The sequence below is a fragment of the Cetorhinus maximus genome, chromosome 20 (genome assembly GCF_964194155.1).
Source record: "Cetorhinus maximus chromosome 20, sCetMax3.hap1.1, whole genome shotgun sequence".
In the NCBI taxonomy this organism is placed as follows: Eukaryota; Metazoa; Chordata; class Chondrichthyes; order Lamniformes; family Cetorhinidae; genus Cetorhinus; species Cetorhinus maximus.
In genome coordinates this window covers 20,134,053-20,153,441 of record NC_135898.1, presented here as the reverse complement: position 1 = coordinate 20,153,441, position 19,389 = coordinate 20,134,053, and the positions used below count along the sequence as shown (strand labels likewise).

Sequence of the window (19,389 nt, the reverse complement as noted above, 5' to 3'; positions counted from 1 at the left end):
CGGCAAGAAAGGTGGACAAATTATTAAAATAAAAGGGATCCCGGGCTTGATGAATAGAGGCACAGAGTACAAAATCCAGGAAATGTTGCTGCGCTGGTTCAGCCCCAGCTGGAGTAACTGTGTCCAGTCCTGGGCACTGCACTTTAGGGAGGATGTCAAGGCTCTGGAGAGGGTGCAGCAGGGATTTACTAGGATGTATCCAGAACGAGGGATTATAATGACATGGAGAGACTGGAGAAGCCGGCGTCCTTCCTCTTAGAGCAGAGAAAACTGAGTGGAGATTTGATAAAGGTGTTTCAAATCATGAAGGGCTTTGATAGAGCAAATAAAGAGTACCTTCTTCCAATGGCTGAAGGGTTGGGGACCAGAGGGCACAGGTTTAAGGTGATTCGCAAAGGAACCAGAGGTGACGTGAGGAAAATCCTTTTTACACAACGAGTGATTGGGGTTTGGAATGCACTGCCTGATAGGGTGGGGGGGAGCCAGATTCAATTGTAGCTTCAAAGTGGAATTGGATAAAAACTTGAAGGAGGAACTATTGTGGTGATATGGGGAAGTGGGACTGACTGGTCTGCTCTTCAAAAGAGCTAACACAAACTCGATGGGTCAAATGGCCTCCTCCTCTATGTGCTAATCTATGAAGTGCAGTGCAAACAGTAAATGAAAGAAAGGAACAGCAGAAGAAATTGCATTTCTATAGTGCCTTTCATGATCAGGACACCCCAAAATGCTTTAGGGCCAATCAAGTACTTCCAAAGTGAAGTCACTGTAAGGCAAGCTGTCTCAGAAGATAAAGGCACCACTTGGTTTGATAATGAGTCAGACACAGGGTCTCATTATTGCCCTGGTCCTCCCGTAGTCAGAAGGTCATGGGTTCAAGTCCCACTCCAGAGACTTTAGCACAAAGCCTGGACTGGCATTTCAATTTAGGTAGATGTCATGAAGAGATATTAATGTCTATAATATTATTTTAAATTATTTTAAAATTGGATTTGGTAGTCGGGTCTGTGTCTGTGTGTGGCCTAATTGGATTAAAGCCAGCTAGTCTGGGAGCTTTGATGTATAGTAGTTTTGAGAGGTTATTTAGATAAACGTAAGGAGGACAAGGTAAAGAGTACATTTGCATTTGTTGAAATAAACCATTCAGAAGAATGGATGAAATCTTGCACCTAGCTGGGAGACAGCAAGCAATGTGTTTATATTACTAATAAAATTGGTGAAATGAAAGAATTATTGTTAGGAGAGGTAAAAAAAACCTAGTAATACAATGGAAAATTTACATTCAAAGGGAAAGCTAGGTACAAACAGAAAAGGGTTTGTGTGTGCAAGTTAGAGGCAAGATCTAACCAGCCTGTAAGCCTACAACTGTGTCTGCAAAGGAACCAAATTGCAAGGAACCTCATTTTGAATTTGTAAGGTCAAATGTGCTTAGCCTGGTGTCTGTTTAAAGTCTATGGGTTATTGTTGCCTTGGTGAAGATTTACCTGGGAATAATTAATTTGGGGATTTGTTTATAAGTTATTATGGTAGTAATTTGTAGACATGTGTATGTGTTTAATTTGTTGTTAAATTAATAAATGTTTAATTTAGTTTTATGTAAAAAAAACCTTTTGAGGCTTGGTGGTCTTATTCCTGAATTCAGAGCTGCATCTCAAACATACCAATTGAAAATTTAGGTTGTGACAGTTGTTTCAAGTTTCCCTCTGGGATTTAAACAGCTCAGCCTTTACCCACTGCTGGGTCATAACAGTCGAGTAGCTCAAATCCAGCAAACCTGGGACTGAGCCCATTGGAACTTGCCAGTTTTGCCTTCATTCAAATTGGAACATCTTAGTTTGGTGAATAAAGGGAAAACTAATTGATATGATTGCAAAGCACTTCAGGTTAATGGCCATGTTGCTGCTGATGTTAAGTCACCTCTCGCTCACTGAATTTAATAACGCCTCCACACCACAAGCCCACCCCTGTTTACAATGAGAAAAGATCAAGCAACTGAAAATTATTTGTTTTATTTTCATTTGTGCAAGATTGTCCTCTTTAATCTCGCTCTTTGAACTGACTTGGGCCAGCTGTAAGAAGGGGGCCAATGCCCAGGGAACTGAAAGGCTTTTGGGAATCAAGTGCAATGTTTGAATTTAAGCCTGTGGGCTTCTATTTGGCTGACCTTAATAACATCAAAATGCAATAGTTATCCTGTACTGTAGCAAGAAGAGGTATATGATCCCAACTGCAGTATATAGCTAAATATCCTACCTCATTGGATTCTGCAAGAGTCTTTTGTTCTTCCTGGGTGAGTTCAACTGTCTCCGTCACATCTACACTGGGTTGGGTGAGGTCAAGGTTCACTGGGGCGCTGGAGAAAGAAGTCTAGTTTTCGGACACTGCTGGCTTCTGGGTAGCTGGATTTGAGGTCCTCTACCTGTACTGTCAGAGATCCCATGTCGGGTGAGATGATAAACCTGGGCCCCATCTGCCCTCTTCTGAAAGATCTCACTGCAATATTCAAGGGAAAGCTAGGGAGTTCTCCCCTACAGCTAAAGATCCCAGTGACAGTTTCTGTACCTAATGCCCAACTTATTCTGAGGTTGAATTTTTATTCTCCTAAACAGAAATCTTTTCTCCTGTGTTCCAGGCATTGCGAGTCCCAGGTTCGTCCGCTGCACAACGTACACCTTCCCTTGCTCTCAGGAGTTGGCCAAACTGTCCCACCTTCCCCTTGCTGCCGTTGTTAAACCACTCGCTTCTCTGCCAGAGGAAGAGGTGAGGACCCCTTCCCACTTGCCTCCCATCACTCTTGCCAGAGCCTCCACATTAAAGCAACATTCACTTGCTTCAGTATCGTTGTTTCTTAATTTGCATGCTGTTTAAAGAGTGGACAGGCCATTCTGCTAGTTCAGTGATGGATGCCCGATATTCCACTCTTTACTTCCAGTTTATTTTTAATGTAAAATAATTCAAATTCACAAACTACCAAGGTAGGATTTGAGCTCCTGATCTCTGGGAAACTAGCCCAGATCGCTACAATATGAGCAACATGAACCAGGGTGGCAGTGAGGGAGCAACACTGTCCACAGCCTCACATGATGGAATAATATGCAGGGACTGACTGTCCTCAAGCAGTGTTCCATAGACAGAGAGTGGCTGGTACTTATGGAAACATCCCCCGGGAAGCAGTCAGTGCCCTCAGGGAGAGAAATTCCCTTGCAGAAGAATATGTAAGAAGTGCTACAATTTTTCAACTTCTAAGGTGCTGAATGGTCACGTATTGCAAAACAGAGTCGTTTCCACTTGGAGCGGAATGACCACAAGGAATCACCAAGCAGGCTCCAGCACACACATATACTCAGACATACACACACACATATGTACATACACACACATATACACATACACATATATACATGCACACACATGTATACATACACACATACACATATATACATACACTCACATGTATACACACACACATGTACATACACAGATACAAACACACACACATACATATATATACATACACATACATACAAACACACACATAAAGATATATACATACAAACACACAAAAATATATACATACACACATACACAAACACATACAAACACACACAAACATATATATATATATACATATACACACATATATGCATACACACACATAAACACACATACACATATATATATGCATACACACACATCCATATATATACATACACACACACATACACATATATGCATACACACATACATGCATACATACACACACATATGCATACACACACATGCATACAAACACACACATAAAGATATATACATACAAACACACACATACACATATATATACATACACACATACACAAACACATACACATACATACAAACACACAAACATATATATGCATACACACATACATATGCATACACACACACATATATATACATATACACCACACACACACATATATATACACACACACATATATACATATACACACACATACATACACACCCACACACACACATATACACACACACACACATATATACATACACACACACACATATACATATATACATACACACACATATATACATACACACATATATACATACACACACATCCATATATGTACACACACATATATATGCATACACACATATATATGCATACACACACATATATGCATACACACACATACACATATATGCATACACACATACACATATATATGCATACACACACATACACATATATATGCATACACACACATACACATATATGCATACACACACATACACATATATGCATACACACACATAAAAACATATATATGCATACACACATATATGCATACACACACGCATGCACATATATGCATACACACATACACACATATAAACACAAACACACACACATACAAACACACACACACAAACACGCACACAGGGAAGAAAAGTGATCACAGAGGCAAATCAGTGAGCTCAGACAGACTGGAGAAAATGCAGCATTTGCTTTCGAAAATTGAAAGGCGATATCTGTTTGAAACATATAAGATTCTGAAGGGACTTGAGAGAGTGAATGCTGAAAGGATGTTCCCCTCATGGGGAAGCGTAGAACTAAGGGACACCGTTTAAAGATCAGGGCTCTCCCACTGGAGACTGAGATAAGGAGAACTTTGTTCCCTCAGAGGGTCATTAATCTGTGGAATTCTCCTCCCCAGTGAGCAATGGAATAATTGAATTTCTTCAAGGCTGAGTTAGACAGATTTAATTGACACGGGGGTAGATAGGAAAGTGGAGTTGAAGCCACCATCAGTCAGCCATGATCTTATTGACTGGTGGAGCAGGTTTGAGGGGCCAAATGGCCTACTCCTGCTCCCAATCGTTGTGTTCTTGTGTAAAGATCTAGGAGCAGGTTTACATGGGTGATGACATGCAGTCGACATACATATAGAGTACTTCATGAGTGATTCCGCTCTTACACTAAATGTCCACCGCTGTGCTGAATGCTTGAATGCGAGGGGATAATTCTTCTGAGGGTTTTCGCTGCTCTGCCTCAAGTTACAGCAGACGAGAGGGAGAGCAGCCCTGCAGAAATGCGCCCTGACATATTTTGCTGTTGCGTTAGGACACTATCCAGCTGAATCCTTGGAACCCGCTGTCAGTAACCCAGGCAAGCCCCTCCGATTCTCATTCACCCTCCCCTCACTTTGGAGTTGAAAGGTCTCACAATCTTGCTGGAAGGGGTGTCTCTATTACCAACACCACTATACTTGGTTCATTGTCCTTTATTTCACTAGGCTCCTGTGCATTTGGTCGACCATGGTGAAGCTGGTCCTATCCGGTGTGAGAGATGTACCGCCTACATGTGCCCTTTGATGCACTTCCTGGACAATGGACAACGGTTCCAGTGCCGGTTCTGTGACGCGGTGTCACAGGGTGAGTTCGTCACGGGCACCATTGATCTGAATTTAAAAGAGAGGGACAGGGCAGTTGATAGGTTTGGGATCTGGTGTCCTGGGAAACATGGTTTGTCCGCATCTCATCAGCTTTAAACCCAGGATTAACGAGGGAGTATGGAAGTTTTTTTTAATTCATTCTCGGGATGCAGGCTTCGCTGGCTGGGCCAGCATTTATTGCCCGTCCCTAGTTGCCCCTTGAGGAGGAGGTGGTGAGCTGCCTTATTGAACTGCTACAGTCCATGTGGTGTAGGTACACCCACAGTGCTGTTAGGGAGGGAGTTCCAGGATTTTGGACCCAGCGACAGTGAAGGAATGGCGATATATTTCCAAGTCAGGATGGTGAGTGGCTTGGAGGGGAACTTCCAGGTGGTGGTGTTCCCATGTGTCTGCTGCCCTTGTCCTTCAAGGTGGTAGTGGTTGTGCATTTGGAAGGTGCTATCTCAGGAGCCTTGGTGAGTTGCTGCAGTGCATCTTGTAGATGGTACACACTGCTGCTACTGTGCATCGGCAGTAGAGGGTGTGAATGTTAATAGATGTGGTGCCAATCAAGTGGGCTGCTTTGTCCTGGATGATGTTGAGCTTCTTGAGTGTTGTGGGAGCTGCACTCATCCAGGAAAGTGGAGAGTATTCCATCACACTGCTGACTTGTGCCTTGTAGATGGTGGACAGGCTTTGGGGAGTCAGGAGGTGAGTTACTCACCACAGGATTTCTAGCCTCTCACCTGCTCTTGTAGCCACAGTATTTATATGGCTAGTCCAGTTCAGTTTCTGGTCAATGGTAACCCCCAGGACGTTGATAGTGGGGGATTCAGTGATGCTAATGTCATTGAATGTCAAGGGCGATGGTTAGATTCTCTCTTGTCTGGTCATTGCCTGACACTTGTGTGGCGTGAATGTTATTTGCCACTTGTCAGCCCAAGCCTGGATATTATCCAGGCCTTGCTGCATTTAGACATGGACTGTTTCAGATAAGATAAGATAATGGTGGCAGTGCAATGTTGGAAGGTTACTGCTTCACAGTTGACTGTTTCCTGCTGTTCTGTTTTTTTTCCACCAGTGCCTCAGCACTATTTTCACCAGATTGATTATAGTGGAAAGCGAGCAGATCGTCTCACTAGACCAGAGCTTTCTCAGGGCTCCTATGAGTTTCTGATGCCAGGGGAGCCTTGCAAGGTAAGCTGTAGCTGTGGGGACTAGCAGCAATGTGATGTAGAGCAATCTGGTGCACTCCAAATCCGTTTGTGAAGGCCATTCTGCCAGTCAGTGTTCAAATCTGCCATTCTAATTCTGGGTTCCTTTTTGACTACAGTAGAGCCAATAGTTCTATCTCCCAGACTTCATAAACAATGATAGAAAATGCATCTAACCATAGTTAGACTTTGTGAATTTTTAAAAATGATTCATTCACGGGGCTCAGCCAGCTTTTATTGCCCATCCCTAATTGCCCCTGTTCAGAGGGCATTTTTTAGAGTCAATCTGGAGTCACATGTAGGCCAGACCAGGTAAGGACAGCAGATTTCCTTCCCTAAAGGACATTAGTGAACCAGATGGGTTTTTACAACAATTGACAATGGTTTCGTGGTCATCAGTAGACTTTTAATTCTACATTGGGTTCCAATTTCACCATCTGCCGTGGTGGGATTCAAACCCCAGGTCCCCAGAGCATTACCCTGGGAGTCTGGACATTGTAACAGCAAAACAGTGACTGAGCCATGACTACAGACAACTCCATCAGAGGGTAGCTCAGAGGTGGTGTTATCGGGCGTTTTTAGGTTGCAGTATTGCATTCACTCTCATTTCTGTTGTAAATATAATCTTAGCAATTCCCGCCCCCCTCTCTTTTTTTCTACCCAGCACAATCGAGGCCAGAGTTCTGTGGGATTTATTTTTATGATCGATGTTTCCTACAACGCAGTGAGGAGTGGGTTACTCAGCCTGATCTGTGCTGAGTTGAAGAAGGTGGTGCAGTACTTACCCAGGTAGGGACCCAGCAGTACTTTAAGTTGCAGTGTTGGTGTACACCCCAAGGTGCAAGCCTCCACTCAGACATTCCATTCTAGCGACTGTCACACAATGCTTCTTTGGGCTAAACTATGTGTAGAATGCTTTAAGAAATCTCAGAAAGATTTGGGAAATACTGCTGCTGTTTTTTTTTCAGAGCACAGTTGTGACCCTATAAGTGACAGCAAAATATAGGACCATAAAAAAAATTGCACAACTTTTGCCCAAACCTCAACACCAGGTATCCAAATTATTACCTATTCAATCTTTCCTTCAGTGCGGCCCATCAATCTGCAATGAAATATTTTCTTAACAAATATTGTACCGGTTACCAGGGCACCTTTAAGCATTAAACACAGTCACTGCCAACATAACACAACCAATTTAGTTTCTCCAGATTCCTCACTGTACATTTTCAGACTACATCACCTTAACCTCCCACCTGGTGTGAGTTCTGACCTTTATTTGAAGCTCTTTATAACCTTGATTCTCCACAGTGAGTTCCCTATCTCAGTTGAACTGCCAGGAAGTACTTTGCACTGGTTGGGGGTGTGGGGATTAAAGAATTCAGGAGCAGAGTTTCTTTGTTCTGCTCTTGTTCAACTCACGAACACTGGCATCAGATGACCCTCTCTCTGCCCAGCTAATGTCTACTCTGTACACAGATATGGCAAGCCGGAGAGGAGAACTTGCCCGGAAAGTAATCCCCTTATTGAGGGAGAGGATGATGGATTTAAAATCCTGTCTCGTAGAACAGGTATACCTGTGCCAAATGAGACCAGAGGACATGTCACAGACTTGCCAGATGTTCGAATACATTGAGACCAGCTTTTGGGAACTTAATATCAAAGTCCGAAGGCTCAACATGCCTCTCTGTCTTCATGTGGTATCTTCTCCAGTCCGCACGGTGATGGACTGGAGACACACAGTCCAGTTCCACTTACTGCTGTTTGAAAACAAAAGATAAAAACATAAGCGATTGGAGCTGGAACAGCCCTTTTAACCTTTCAAGCCTGCGCTGCCATTCAGTAATATCGTGCTGATCTTCTACCTCAAATCCACTTTCCCCACTGTTTCTTGGTTCTGTTAGTATCCAAATATCTCTGTCTTGAATATATTCAAGGACTAGGTATCCACAGCCCTCTGGGGTAGAAAATTCCAGAGATTCACAATCCTTTGAGCGACAAAATTTCTCCTCATCTCAGTACCAAATAGCTGACCCCTTATCCTAAGACCCTTCATTCTAGACTCCCCCCAGACAGGGGACGCATTCTCCCACCATGTATCCTGTCAAACACCTGGAGAATTTTACATGTTTCAATGCGATCACCTCTCATTCTTTTAAACTCCAGGGAATATAGGCCCGGCCTACTCAACCTCTCCTTGCAGGACACAACCTCCAATGCAGGAATCAGTTTAATGACTTTTCATTGCCCTCCCTCCCAGGAACGTTTGTCCTTCCTGAGGTAAGGAGAGCAAAATTGTACACAGTAATCCAGGTGCACAATTGCAGTGAGACTGCTTTACTCTGATACATTAATACCTTTACCATAAAGGCTAGTTTACCATTTGCTTTCCTCATTACTTGCTGGACAGCATGTTAACTATCTGTGATCCGTGTACAAGGACACCCAAATCCCGGTGAATGCCAACCTTTCCTGGTCTCACACCTGTGAAAAGAATTGCCCTTTCCTATTTTTCCTGCCTAAGTTGCTCATCTCGCACTCCCCCACCTGATATTCCATCTGCTATTCTCTTGCCCACTCGCTCAGCCAGTCACTAACTCTTCACAGACTCTTTGCATCTCCTCACTGATGACTTGCCCACCTCATTTGGATGCATCGCACTCAGCGCCCTCTTCCAAGTTGTTGATATATACTATAACTAGCTGAGGCCCAAGCACCGAATCCTTGTGGTATCAAAATAGTTACAGCCTCCCATCCTGAACATGACCCCTTAATTCCAATTCCTTCTTTTCCCAAAAAGGAAAAACCAGTAAAACTTGCTCAAACTGGCCTTCTATACCTTAAAGTGTGGCAACAAGAGCAAGTCAGAGGCTAGGAATCCTGCGGTGAGTAACTCACCTCCTGACTCCCCAAAGCCTGCCCACTATCTACAAGGCTCAAGTCAGGAGTGTGATGGAATACTCTCCACTTGCCTGGATGGGTGCAGCTCCCACAACACCCAAGAAGCTTGACACCATCTAGGACAAAGCAGCCCACTTGATTGGCACCACATCCGCAAACATTCACTCCCTCCACCACTGGCGCACAGTGGCAGCAGTGTGTACCGTCTACAAGATGCACTGCAGGAACTCACCAAGACTCCTTAAACAGCACCTTCCAAACCCACGACCGCTATCATCTAGAAGGACAAGGGCAGCAGAGACAGGGGAACACCACCACCTGGAAGTTCCCCTCCAAGTCACTCACCATCCTGACTTGGAAATATATCGGCCGTTCCATCACTGTCGCTGGTTCAAAATCCTGGAACTCCCTCCCTAAGAGCACTGTGGGTGTACCTACACCACATGGACTGCAGCGGTTCAAGAAGGCAGCTCACCACCACCTTCTCAAGGGCAACTAGGGATGGGCAATAAATGCTGGCCCAGCCAGCGAAGCCCACATCCCATGAATGAATTAAAAAAAAACTCCAACATTACTGGTGCCAGTATTACTGATTTCCACTGGGATTGAAATTTTTGAGCTGTTTTTTGCCTTCTGGTTTTGTCTGTCCTCAATCCATACTAATATATTCCCAGCAATCCCATGAGGAGTAACCTTGTGCTGAATGTTGAGATGTGGGATCTAAACAAGGTTTGTGCTTGGCAGGGAGTACGGGGCTGAGGAGACAGCGGTCAGAGTGGGATTCATAACATACGATAAAGTGCTACATTTCTACAATGTGAAGAACACGCTGATTCAGCCACAGATGGTGGTGATGACCGACGTCTCTGACTTGGCCATGCCACCGCTTGATGGGTTGCTTGTCAACGCAAAGGAATCAGAGGCCCTTATCAACAGGTAAGCAGAATTGAATCTGTACACTGTGCAGACACGGCTGGGGTAAATAGCAAATTAAAAGCTTAACACGGCTTCAAATGGCAAACAGATAAAAGCAAAGTCGCAAAAATCCTTCAGGCCTTCCTTGGAAAAGGAGGCGAGATGTGGGGAATTATGTTATGCAGTGAGTTCTTGTGACCTGGAATCACTGCCGTGGTGGAAGCAGATTGCATTGACTTCTGATGCTGGTAATAAGTTTAAGCTTGGAAAGATCAGAACTCTTTATCTTTAACTTTCCACGTTACCTTATACACGAGGAGGACCGGCTTGAACTGGTTCTGTTACACATCTCGCGAGTCTCCAGTGCAGCAATGAAATACAGCCCCCGGAACACTTACACATGACAATTAGTTCCTAGCTAATGAGTTCCTAGCTCTTTACGGATATTTACAGATAATACAACAATATATAACATCCATAATAACTTTCAAAAGGGAATCAGATAAATATTTGAAAGGGAGAAACTTTTATGGAAAGAGCAGGTGAGTGGGATGAATTGGATCACCCTTTCAAAGAGCTGGCACAGGTATGATGGGCTGAATGGCCTCCTTCTGTGCAGTACCAACCGACGATCAAAACCAACGACTTTGTGGCTTAAATGTCCGCGAATGCTGCAGCTGAATATTTGACAGAAGCTGCATAGGGGCTCGGTTGGCATGGAAATCCCCCGCCCAGAGTTTAATCACGCATTGAAAAGCTTTGGATCTCACTCACGGTTACGTTCTGTGCACTGTACTGAAGAGATTGCCTTCAATCCACAGAGTTTAACATATCCTTTCCCCATTTCTTGTGTTCCAGTTTACTGGATAAAATCCCATTGCTATTTGCGGACAGTCTTGAGGCAGACGTTCTCTTTGGTCCAGTTGTCCAGGCTGGACTGGAGGCTCTGAAGGTAACAATTTTGCATTTTAACTTTGGACCATCAAGTAATGTTGTCCCCACATTTAGCGTTAGCCTAGTATAATGAGTACCACATTCGGCACGGCCACCTTTCAGTAGTTCACAACATAGCAACTTATATTTATATAGTGTCTTTAACAAATAAAACATCCCACAAGAGGGTTATAAAACAGAACATGATAACATCCTGGGGGGTTACCATTGACCAGAAACTGAACTGGACTAGCCATAAATACTATGGCTACAAGAGCAGGTCAGAGGCTAGGAATTCTATGAGGAGTAACTCACCTCCTGACTCCCAAAAGCCTGTCCACCATCTACAAGGCACAAGTCGGGAGTGTGGTGGAATAATCCCCACTTGCCTGGATGAGTGCAGCTCCCACAACACTCAAGAAGCTCGACACCATCCAGGACAAAGCAGCACACTTGATTGGCACCCATTCCACAAACATTCACTCCCTCCACCACCGATGCACATTGCAGCAGTGTGTACCATCTACAAGATGCATTGCAGGAGCTCACCAAGGCTCCTTAGACAGCACCTTCCAAACCCACAACCACTACCATCTAGAAGGACAAGGGCAGCAGATACATGGGAACATAACCACCTGCAAGTTCCCCTCCAAGTCACTCACCATCCTGACTTGGAAATATATCGCCGTTCCTTCACTGTCGCTTGGTCAAAATCCTGGAACTCCCTCCCTAACAGCACTGTGGGTGTACCTACACTACAGGGACTGCAGCGGTTCAAGAAGGCGGCTCACCACCACCTTCTCAAGGGCAACGAGGGATGGGCAATAAATGCTGGCCCAGCCAGCGAAGACTACAACCCATGAATGAATAAAAAAACGTATACATTTCAGATTCAGCTTTGAGCCCAGCCAAGAATCCTGGTGAGGGTCTTCAATGGAACCTGACAAGCTTGGGGGCTGCGACTGCTTCCTAAGGGAAGCACTGGAGAGATTGCAATTCCGAGCTAACCACTTACAGCAGGAGCCTAAGTCTGCAGTTGAGTCTTTGTGTAGACCGTCCAGAGACCTTTCTTTATTGAAAAACCACAGTGAGGGAGCAAATTGGAGAGTGGGGCACACTGAGGCTGAGAAGAGAAGAGTGGGAAACTGAATGATAACTTATAGTTATAGAGCATCTTTCACACAATAAACCTCCCTTGGTGCTTCAAAGGAAGCATTATTAAACATAGTAGGACACTGAGCCACATAAAGGAGAAATTAGGGCATTTGACCAAAAGCTTAGTCAGAGAAGTCGGTTTTAAGGAGCATCTTAAAGGAGGAAAGTGAGGTAGAGAGGGGGAGAGGTGTAGGGAGGGATTTCCAGAGCTTGGGGCCCAGGCAGCTGAAGGCAGGGCCACCAATGGTGGAGGGATTAAAATCGGGGACACTCAATAGACCAGAATTAGAGGAGTGCAGAGATCTCAGAGGGTTTTGGGGGCTGGAGGGGATTACAGAGATAGGGAGGGGCGAGGCCATGAAGGGATTTGAAAACAAGGATGAGAATTTTGAAATCAAGGTTGTTTAACCGGTAGGTCAGTGAGCACAGGGGAGGATAGGGGAATGGGACTTTTTTGGGTCACCTCAAATTCACCAAGTGACAAAGGAGGGGGGAGGTCAATACCAAGATAAAGTTCTCAAGGCTTACAGGAGGAATGAAAGAATTAGGGAATTGGTGGGAAGGAGTTAGCTAGTGGAGACGGTCCATTAAGTCTGTCCCGCTGGACACGGCAGCATTTGGTTAACCTAAGAACGCGCACACACCCTAAAGCTTGCCCATCTTACACACTCACCTTTCACCTCACACACTCACCTTTCACCTCACACACTCACCTTCCACCTTTCACCTTGCCAGGCTGCCGAATGCCCGGGTAAACTCTTCATATTCCACACATCGCTGCCGACCACCAAGGCCCCAGGGGCACTGAGGAACCGCAACGACCACGGGATCATCAACACCAACAAGGAACAGGTAACACAGTGGGATCAGAGCCATCTCACGGGCCCAAGGTTTTGACTGGTACTGACTAATCCCAGCTCCAGACTGTGAGGGGAGCGCAGGCGTTGGGTGGGGGCGGGGGGTTGTGGGCAGGGGAGGCACAGAATTGAACCCCAGCTCTGAGCTGGAGGGGCTAAACTCTCCTACAGCCTCAGAGCAACCATCCCAAGCTGAACTCCGATTCAGCCTTGATAACATTTATCGCTCCAGTGTGGGATAGATTTAAAAGGATTGAAATATGTTAACACAATCCTTGGACCGTTTTAAGGATAACAACTTAGTTGCTATCGCACGGGGCTGGAATTTTACAGGAATCACATAGTCCCTTCCAAAGCCAGCAGAGCGAAACTTCAGCCCCAGAGTGGAGCTGGCATTTCTTTACATGGACAATGTTTTTTTTTGGGTCTGGACAGGTAATTTGGAAAAGGGAAGATTTTGAGTGACTGGAACCTTGTATCACTGGGCTTGGGTGCATCTCTGTCATTGAGGAACCCAGCTTCAACAGTATCTATTCATGAAAAACATAATGTACATCCAATTTATTTGATCTCTATCTTGTTCTTCATCATTATTGGCTTTTGAATAACAGCATTGCAGCCCTTAAGATACTACGTTTTGGAGTGAACTTTTTTTTAAAAATGGCTCTTCTTGTTATTAAGGTTCCAGACCTCCTGCCCAGGATGCGCTGTCATTTCTTATTTGTTGTTGGGATGCGGGTGTCGTTGGCACGCCCAGCATTTATTGCCCATCCCTAGTTGCCCTTGAGAAGATGGCGGTGAGCTGCCTTCCTGAACTGCTGCAGTCCCTGTGGTGTCGGTACGCCCACAGTGCTGTTAGGGAGGGAAGCTAAGAGGAGATCAGGGTCTGTGCTAAAGTTGGGGTGCTGGGGATGGGCGTGGAGGGGAGGCGGGCCAAGGTTCACTCAGCCGAGATAGGGAACTCACTTTGCGAAGCGCGGCCCTCAGTTGGCAGCATTGTGAGAAGGCGGATGCTCTGAGTTCTCCGGTTGTTCTTAGTGTAATCACGGGTTTAAAGAGAATTGAGTGAGCCTGTTGTGTTAGATTCTCTTCCAGCCTCAGGGAAGCTACTATCAGCAGCTGGCCGAGCAGTGTGTGCAGCAAGGTTGCTGTGTGGACCTCTTCCTCTTCCCCAGTCAGTACATGGATGTGGCCTCACTAGGACTGCTGACCTTCAGAACTGGAGGAGATCTCTACTATTACAGCAACTTCAGGGTAACAAGCTTCCTCCCTCTGCTTCCACATAATCTAGCCCGTACCAGCTGTGTCTTCGTGGGTAGCACTTTCACCTCTGAGGTTACAAAGCTGTGGGTTCAAGTCCCACGCCAGAGATTTGCGATTGGAGGAGCTATCACTCGGATGAGACATCCCAAAGCGCTTTACAGCCAGCGAAGCACTTTTTGAAGTGTAGTCACTGCGGAACCACAGAACATTATGATTCAGAGGTGAGGGTGCTACTAACTGAGCCACAGTTGACACCGCGACATCCTGGGGCTGCAAAACCTGTAATACAAATGCAATCTTCCTTTCTTTCAGAAAGCCTCAGTCTGACAACGATTTAATTTACAATATATTTAAGGGGAGTTGCACACAATTTGGCCAGTTCCCAGTGCCTCAGAGTGGATTTTTAAAAAACTTGTTCATGGGTTGTGGGCTCCTCTGGCAAGGCCACTATTTGTTGCTCATTCCTCACTGGCTTTAAGAAGGTAAACACACAGAACAAGACTGAGTTTTCAGTGAGGGCACACGGGGGAAACTGGAGTTTCCTAAGATGCAGTTAAGGGCTGCTCTTGTGATGAGGTTTCAGTTCTTTAAAGCGATCCAAGGCTTTACTTCCGCATCTGAATTCTTCCTGTACCTGACGTGGCAGTGTTTGATGGATTTGTGTATACTGACATCGAAGGCCATCTCCTCACCTATATCTTTCAAAATGGCACCATCTCTGGTAAGATCTTTCCACAATTGTCCTGCCAAAGTGAGTCACTTCACACTTGTTTGCATTGAACTCCAGCTGCCACACTTGTCCATTTCACCGCCCTAGCTAGTCATCCACAGGCTTATCCCTATCCTCATCTACAATGTTACCAAGTTTCATATCCTCAGAAAACTTTATAATGCTGCTCCCTCCACCCAAGCCTCAGTTCATTTTACAAATTGAAGATTAATAGACCTAAAACTCATCCCCGGGGAACACCCACTGTAAGCCACCTCCCACTCTGAAAAATATCCATCCCAACCACCCTTCGCCTCCTATCACTGAACCAATTTTCGAATGATATCACCATATCCCCTAATACTTCCATCTTAAGCTTGTCAAATGCCTTCCAGGAGTCGGTACTGACAACGACCACACCATCTTGAACAACCTCCCCTAAAACCTCATCAAAGAATTCAATCAAGGTTAGTCAGGCACGATCTGTCTTTTACAGCTCCATTCTGCAACTCTTTTTAATTAACCCAACCCTTTACAATTATTTTGGCTGTTTCCAATCACTCCCCCCACCATCCCACCACCAATGGACGGCTGACTGGTCTGCAGTTTCCTGCTTTATCCCCTCTGCCCTTTCTTGAACTATCATACAAACATGCAAATTAGGAGCAGGAATATTCAGCCCCTCGAGCCTGCTCCGCCGTTCAATAAGATCATGGCTGATCTGATTGTAACCTCAACTCCAAATTCCCGCCAACCCTTGATAACCTTTCACCCCCTTTGCTTATCAAGAGTCTATCTAGCTCTGCCTTAAAAATACTCAAAGACTCTGCTCCCATCGTCTTTTGAGGAAGAGAGTTCCAAGGGCTCACTACCCTCTGAGGGAAAAAATTTCTCTTCATCTCGGTCTTAAATGGGCAACCCCTTATTTTTAAACAGTTACTCCTCCTGCATTACTCCTGTACCCAATGAGAATTGAAAGATTGTCACCAACGCCCCCACTATTTCTACTTCTGCTTCTTTCAGCAACTTGGGATGCAATCCATCTGGACCAGGTGACTTACCGACTCTCAGTAACACTAATATTTTTAGTACGTTTTCTCTAACTGTTCCTATCCTGCCCAATACTTTGCTCCCCTCTTTTGATGTAACCTTCACATCATCCAGCTTCTTCTTTGTACACAGCTGGAAAGTACTCATTTCACATTTGTAGCTATGTCCTCCACCTCGACACATAGATTTCCCTTCGGGTTTTAAGTAGGTCCAACTTTTTCTTTTGGTAACTGCTTACGTATTTATCAAACATTTCAGGGTTCAGTTTAATGTTGCTTGCTAATCTTTACTTGTGATGACTCTTTGCCTCCCATATTAACTTTCTCAATTCTATCCTGTACTTTCTTCCTGTTTATTAACTGAATCTTGCTCCTGATATCTGTCATAAGTCTCTCACTATTTATTGGGGCCTCTCTAGCTTTATCTTTTCCCTTCAGTGAAACATTGCTAGTTTGTAACCGAACTACCTCTTCCTTGCATGCCTTCGATTGCTCTGTCACAACCCGACTCTGGAACCACCTTGTCCAATCTACCTGTGCTAGGTGCCTTCTTCAATCACTAAAATTAGCTCATCCTCAGTTGAGCATTTTTACCTTTGACATTTTCTAGTCGCTTTCCAGGATTACTTTAAACTGAATTAAATTGTGGTCAGTGTTAGCTGGATGATCTTTGACTGTAAAAGACTCCACTTATGCCTTACTTCATTTCCTAGAACTACATCTATTACTGCTTCTTAAGCATTGCTGAAAAAAGAGACATGCGGCTGAAGCTTTTCGTTTTGCACTCATTGGGACAGATGCAAGAATGGCAAATTTCAAAGGGAACAACAATTTATACTACATGAGAAAAGGATTGGTTGGCAAGTTGAATCTGATTGGTCGAAGTGGAGAATGCACCAGGAAACTATTGCCCCCCACAATGCTTTTGTTTAATCAAAAAAGGTGCAATGCCTGGACATGTTCCTTTTGCCTGTGGAGGATGAGGTCCCTGTTCCTAGCAAGCATAAGTGAGACACACTGCAAGCCTGACTGATAATCTTAAATTGGCTGTCAGTCTAATTCTTTGCACAATCAGAATTGTTTAGCCCAATCAAGGAATCATAGCTAATGTGGAACACTGTGTTCTAAGTTTTGTAAGCATGGGCTGACTGTACTTTGCCTGTTGCGAACAGCCAAAGGGACATGCTGTTTGATACAATCCCTGAGTCATTGGGATGTACAGCCTACATACCTGGCGCTGAAATTCATATACCACATTACTCATTTGTGTGATAGGCAGAATGTCTTTTTTGGCTCCATGGCAGCATCCTGTTAGTGGTGAATACCACTCGTGTTGCTACTGCATAGCAACAGCGTGCAATGGCTAGCTTTACCTGTTGCTCAAATTTATTTTTTGAGGTACCGTGCCCTTCCAGGGTAACTTGAGGTGGACTGGGCACTTTTCAAGTGCTTCTTTCCTTTTGAACTGGAAACACATTGATCAAGAAAGTTCTCCTGTGCACATTGTCATCAATCCCTGAGTCAATCACATTGGACTAGAGTCATGTACAGGTCAGACCGGGTGCGGAGGGCATACTCATGAACCTGGTGGGGAGTTAGCTTCACCGTCACTTTTACATTCAGTTCCAATCCAATATTAGTCTCGGCCTATGGATTATTAGTCCGGTAACATAACCAGTATGCTATCGTGCGCTGAGATAGAGCCAATAGCTGGTAGAATATTAAGAAATGTTCTCTTGTTTATTATCATGGCCGAACTCTTAATTTTTAATCTAGAAAACAAGACAAGTGAACACCTTCCCAGGGATGCAGAGAATTTGAGATAACCCAGTAGAGCAGTCTGAAACATTAACGCAAAAGTCTTTACAGGAAAAAAAAGGCAGGAGAGCTCAAATTGGCACCATGAAGCACACAGGGTACTGAGCCAAAAGAGGGCCATTCTGGACTATAACCTCATGGGATACAATAAACGCATAGCATCTTTTATAAACAACCTGGTTGATCTGATTGACAGGCTGACAGAGATGCAGAGCAGTTCCAGGTTGATCTTCGGAGGGATGTGCAGAAGGTGATAGGATTCAAGGCTGTCTTGAAGGTCCACACACGGAAAGGTATACTTCCTGATTTTGCGAATTTGTTAACTTTTCACCAAGTTGAAAACTTCCAGGTCATCTAACTCCTTCTTTCCTTGGACCTCAAAATTGCAGAATCCAACCTCCCCCTCCCTTTTCCTCCTTCACTCAAGATTCAGGCCTCGCCTTACTGAATTGCTAAATCTTGACTTATTCCACCCCTGAGCTGCCATCATTGTTAATGGCCGCAGGCACCTGCCCCGTCCTTTCAAAAATGACTCCGAGAACCTCACTTTGACAGGCCCACTCTCTCCAGCCACTGCCTCAACTCCAACCTTCCTGTTTGTCCTCCTGCACCCAACTCGATAGAAATAGAGGCCAAGCCGGGGAGTGCTATTTTTGAAATCTGGCCTGGACAGATGGCAGGGCTCCTCTGAACCTTATTTTGCTCTCGGCCTAGGCCTCAGAGCAACCAATTATTTTGGTTCCCTGCACATGAAGAACACAACGGAGGTGCAACTGGCTGCGATTGACAGCAACAAGACCCTGCTGGTGGAGTTCAAACACGATGGCAAATTGAGCGAGGAGGATGGTGTCCACATACAGGTCAGATAAATAATACAAACTTTGAACTTTCCCCACTCCATCCTATCTGCTCTTCATTCCCCCACGTTGAACCAAGACTCCTAAGTGTGCAATGCTGACTAAGTGCAATAAGAGTGGTAAGATAAGAATTTGGTGAGAGTGGGAATTTGGTGCAGACAGGGAGAGAAGGAAATGCTGCTTTAATCCAATTAGTTTGTTTGAAATCAATTAAGTGAACTCATTGGATAAAACTGTAATAAAATAAATATATAAAACAAGGTTACATTGAGATGGCAGTACATGC

General features: G+C 44.6%; 1 protein-coding gene across 2 annotated transcripts in view; it reads left to right on the top strand.

Moving 5' to 3' along the window:
* LOC144694912 (protein transport protein Sec24C-like) overlaps window positions 1–19,389 on the top strand; it is a 39,263-nt gene that overhangs the window by 8,622 nt on the left and 11,252 nt on the right. For both annotated transcript variants that reach the window (XM_078565666.1, XM_078565665.1), the window contains 10 exons: window positions 2,633–2,760; window positions 5,298–5,436; window positions 6,517–6,632; window positions 7,314–7,438; window positions 10,292–10,483; window positions 11,321–11,414; window positions 13,286–13,402; window positions 14,491–14,661; window positions 18,443–18,539; window positions 18,961–19,106. In XM_078565666.1, the coding sequence (XP_078421792.1) occupies window positions 2,633–2,760; window positions 5,298–5,436; window positions 6,517–6,632; window positions 7,314–7,438; window positions 10,292–10,483; window positions 11,321–11,414; window positions 13,286–13,402; window positions 14,491–14,661; window positions 18,443–18,539; window positions 18,961–19,106 (1,325 nt within the window). The remainder of the gene's footprint in view (window positions 1–2,632; window positions 2,761–5,297; window positions 5,437–6,516; window positions 6,633–7,313; window positions 7,439–10,291; window positions 10,484–11,320; window positions 11,415–13,285; window positions 13,403–14,490; window positions 14,662–18,442; window positions 18,540–18,960; window positions 19,107–19,389) is intronic.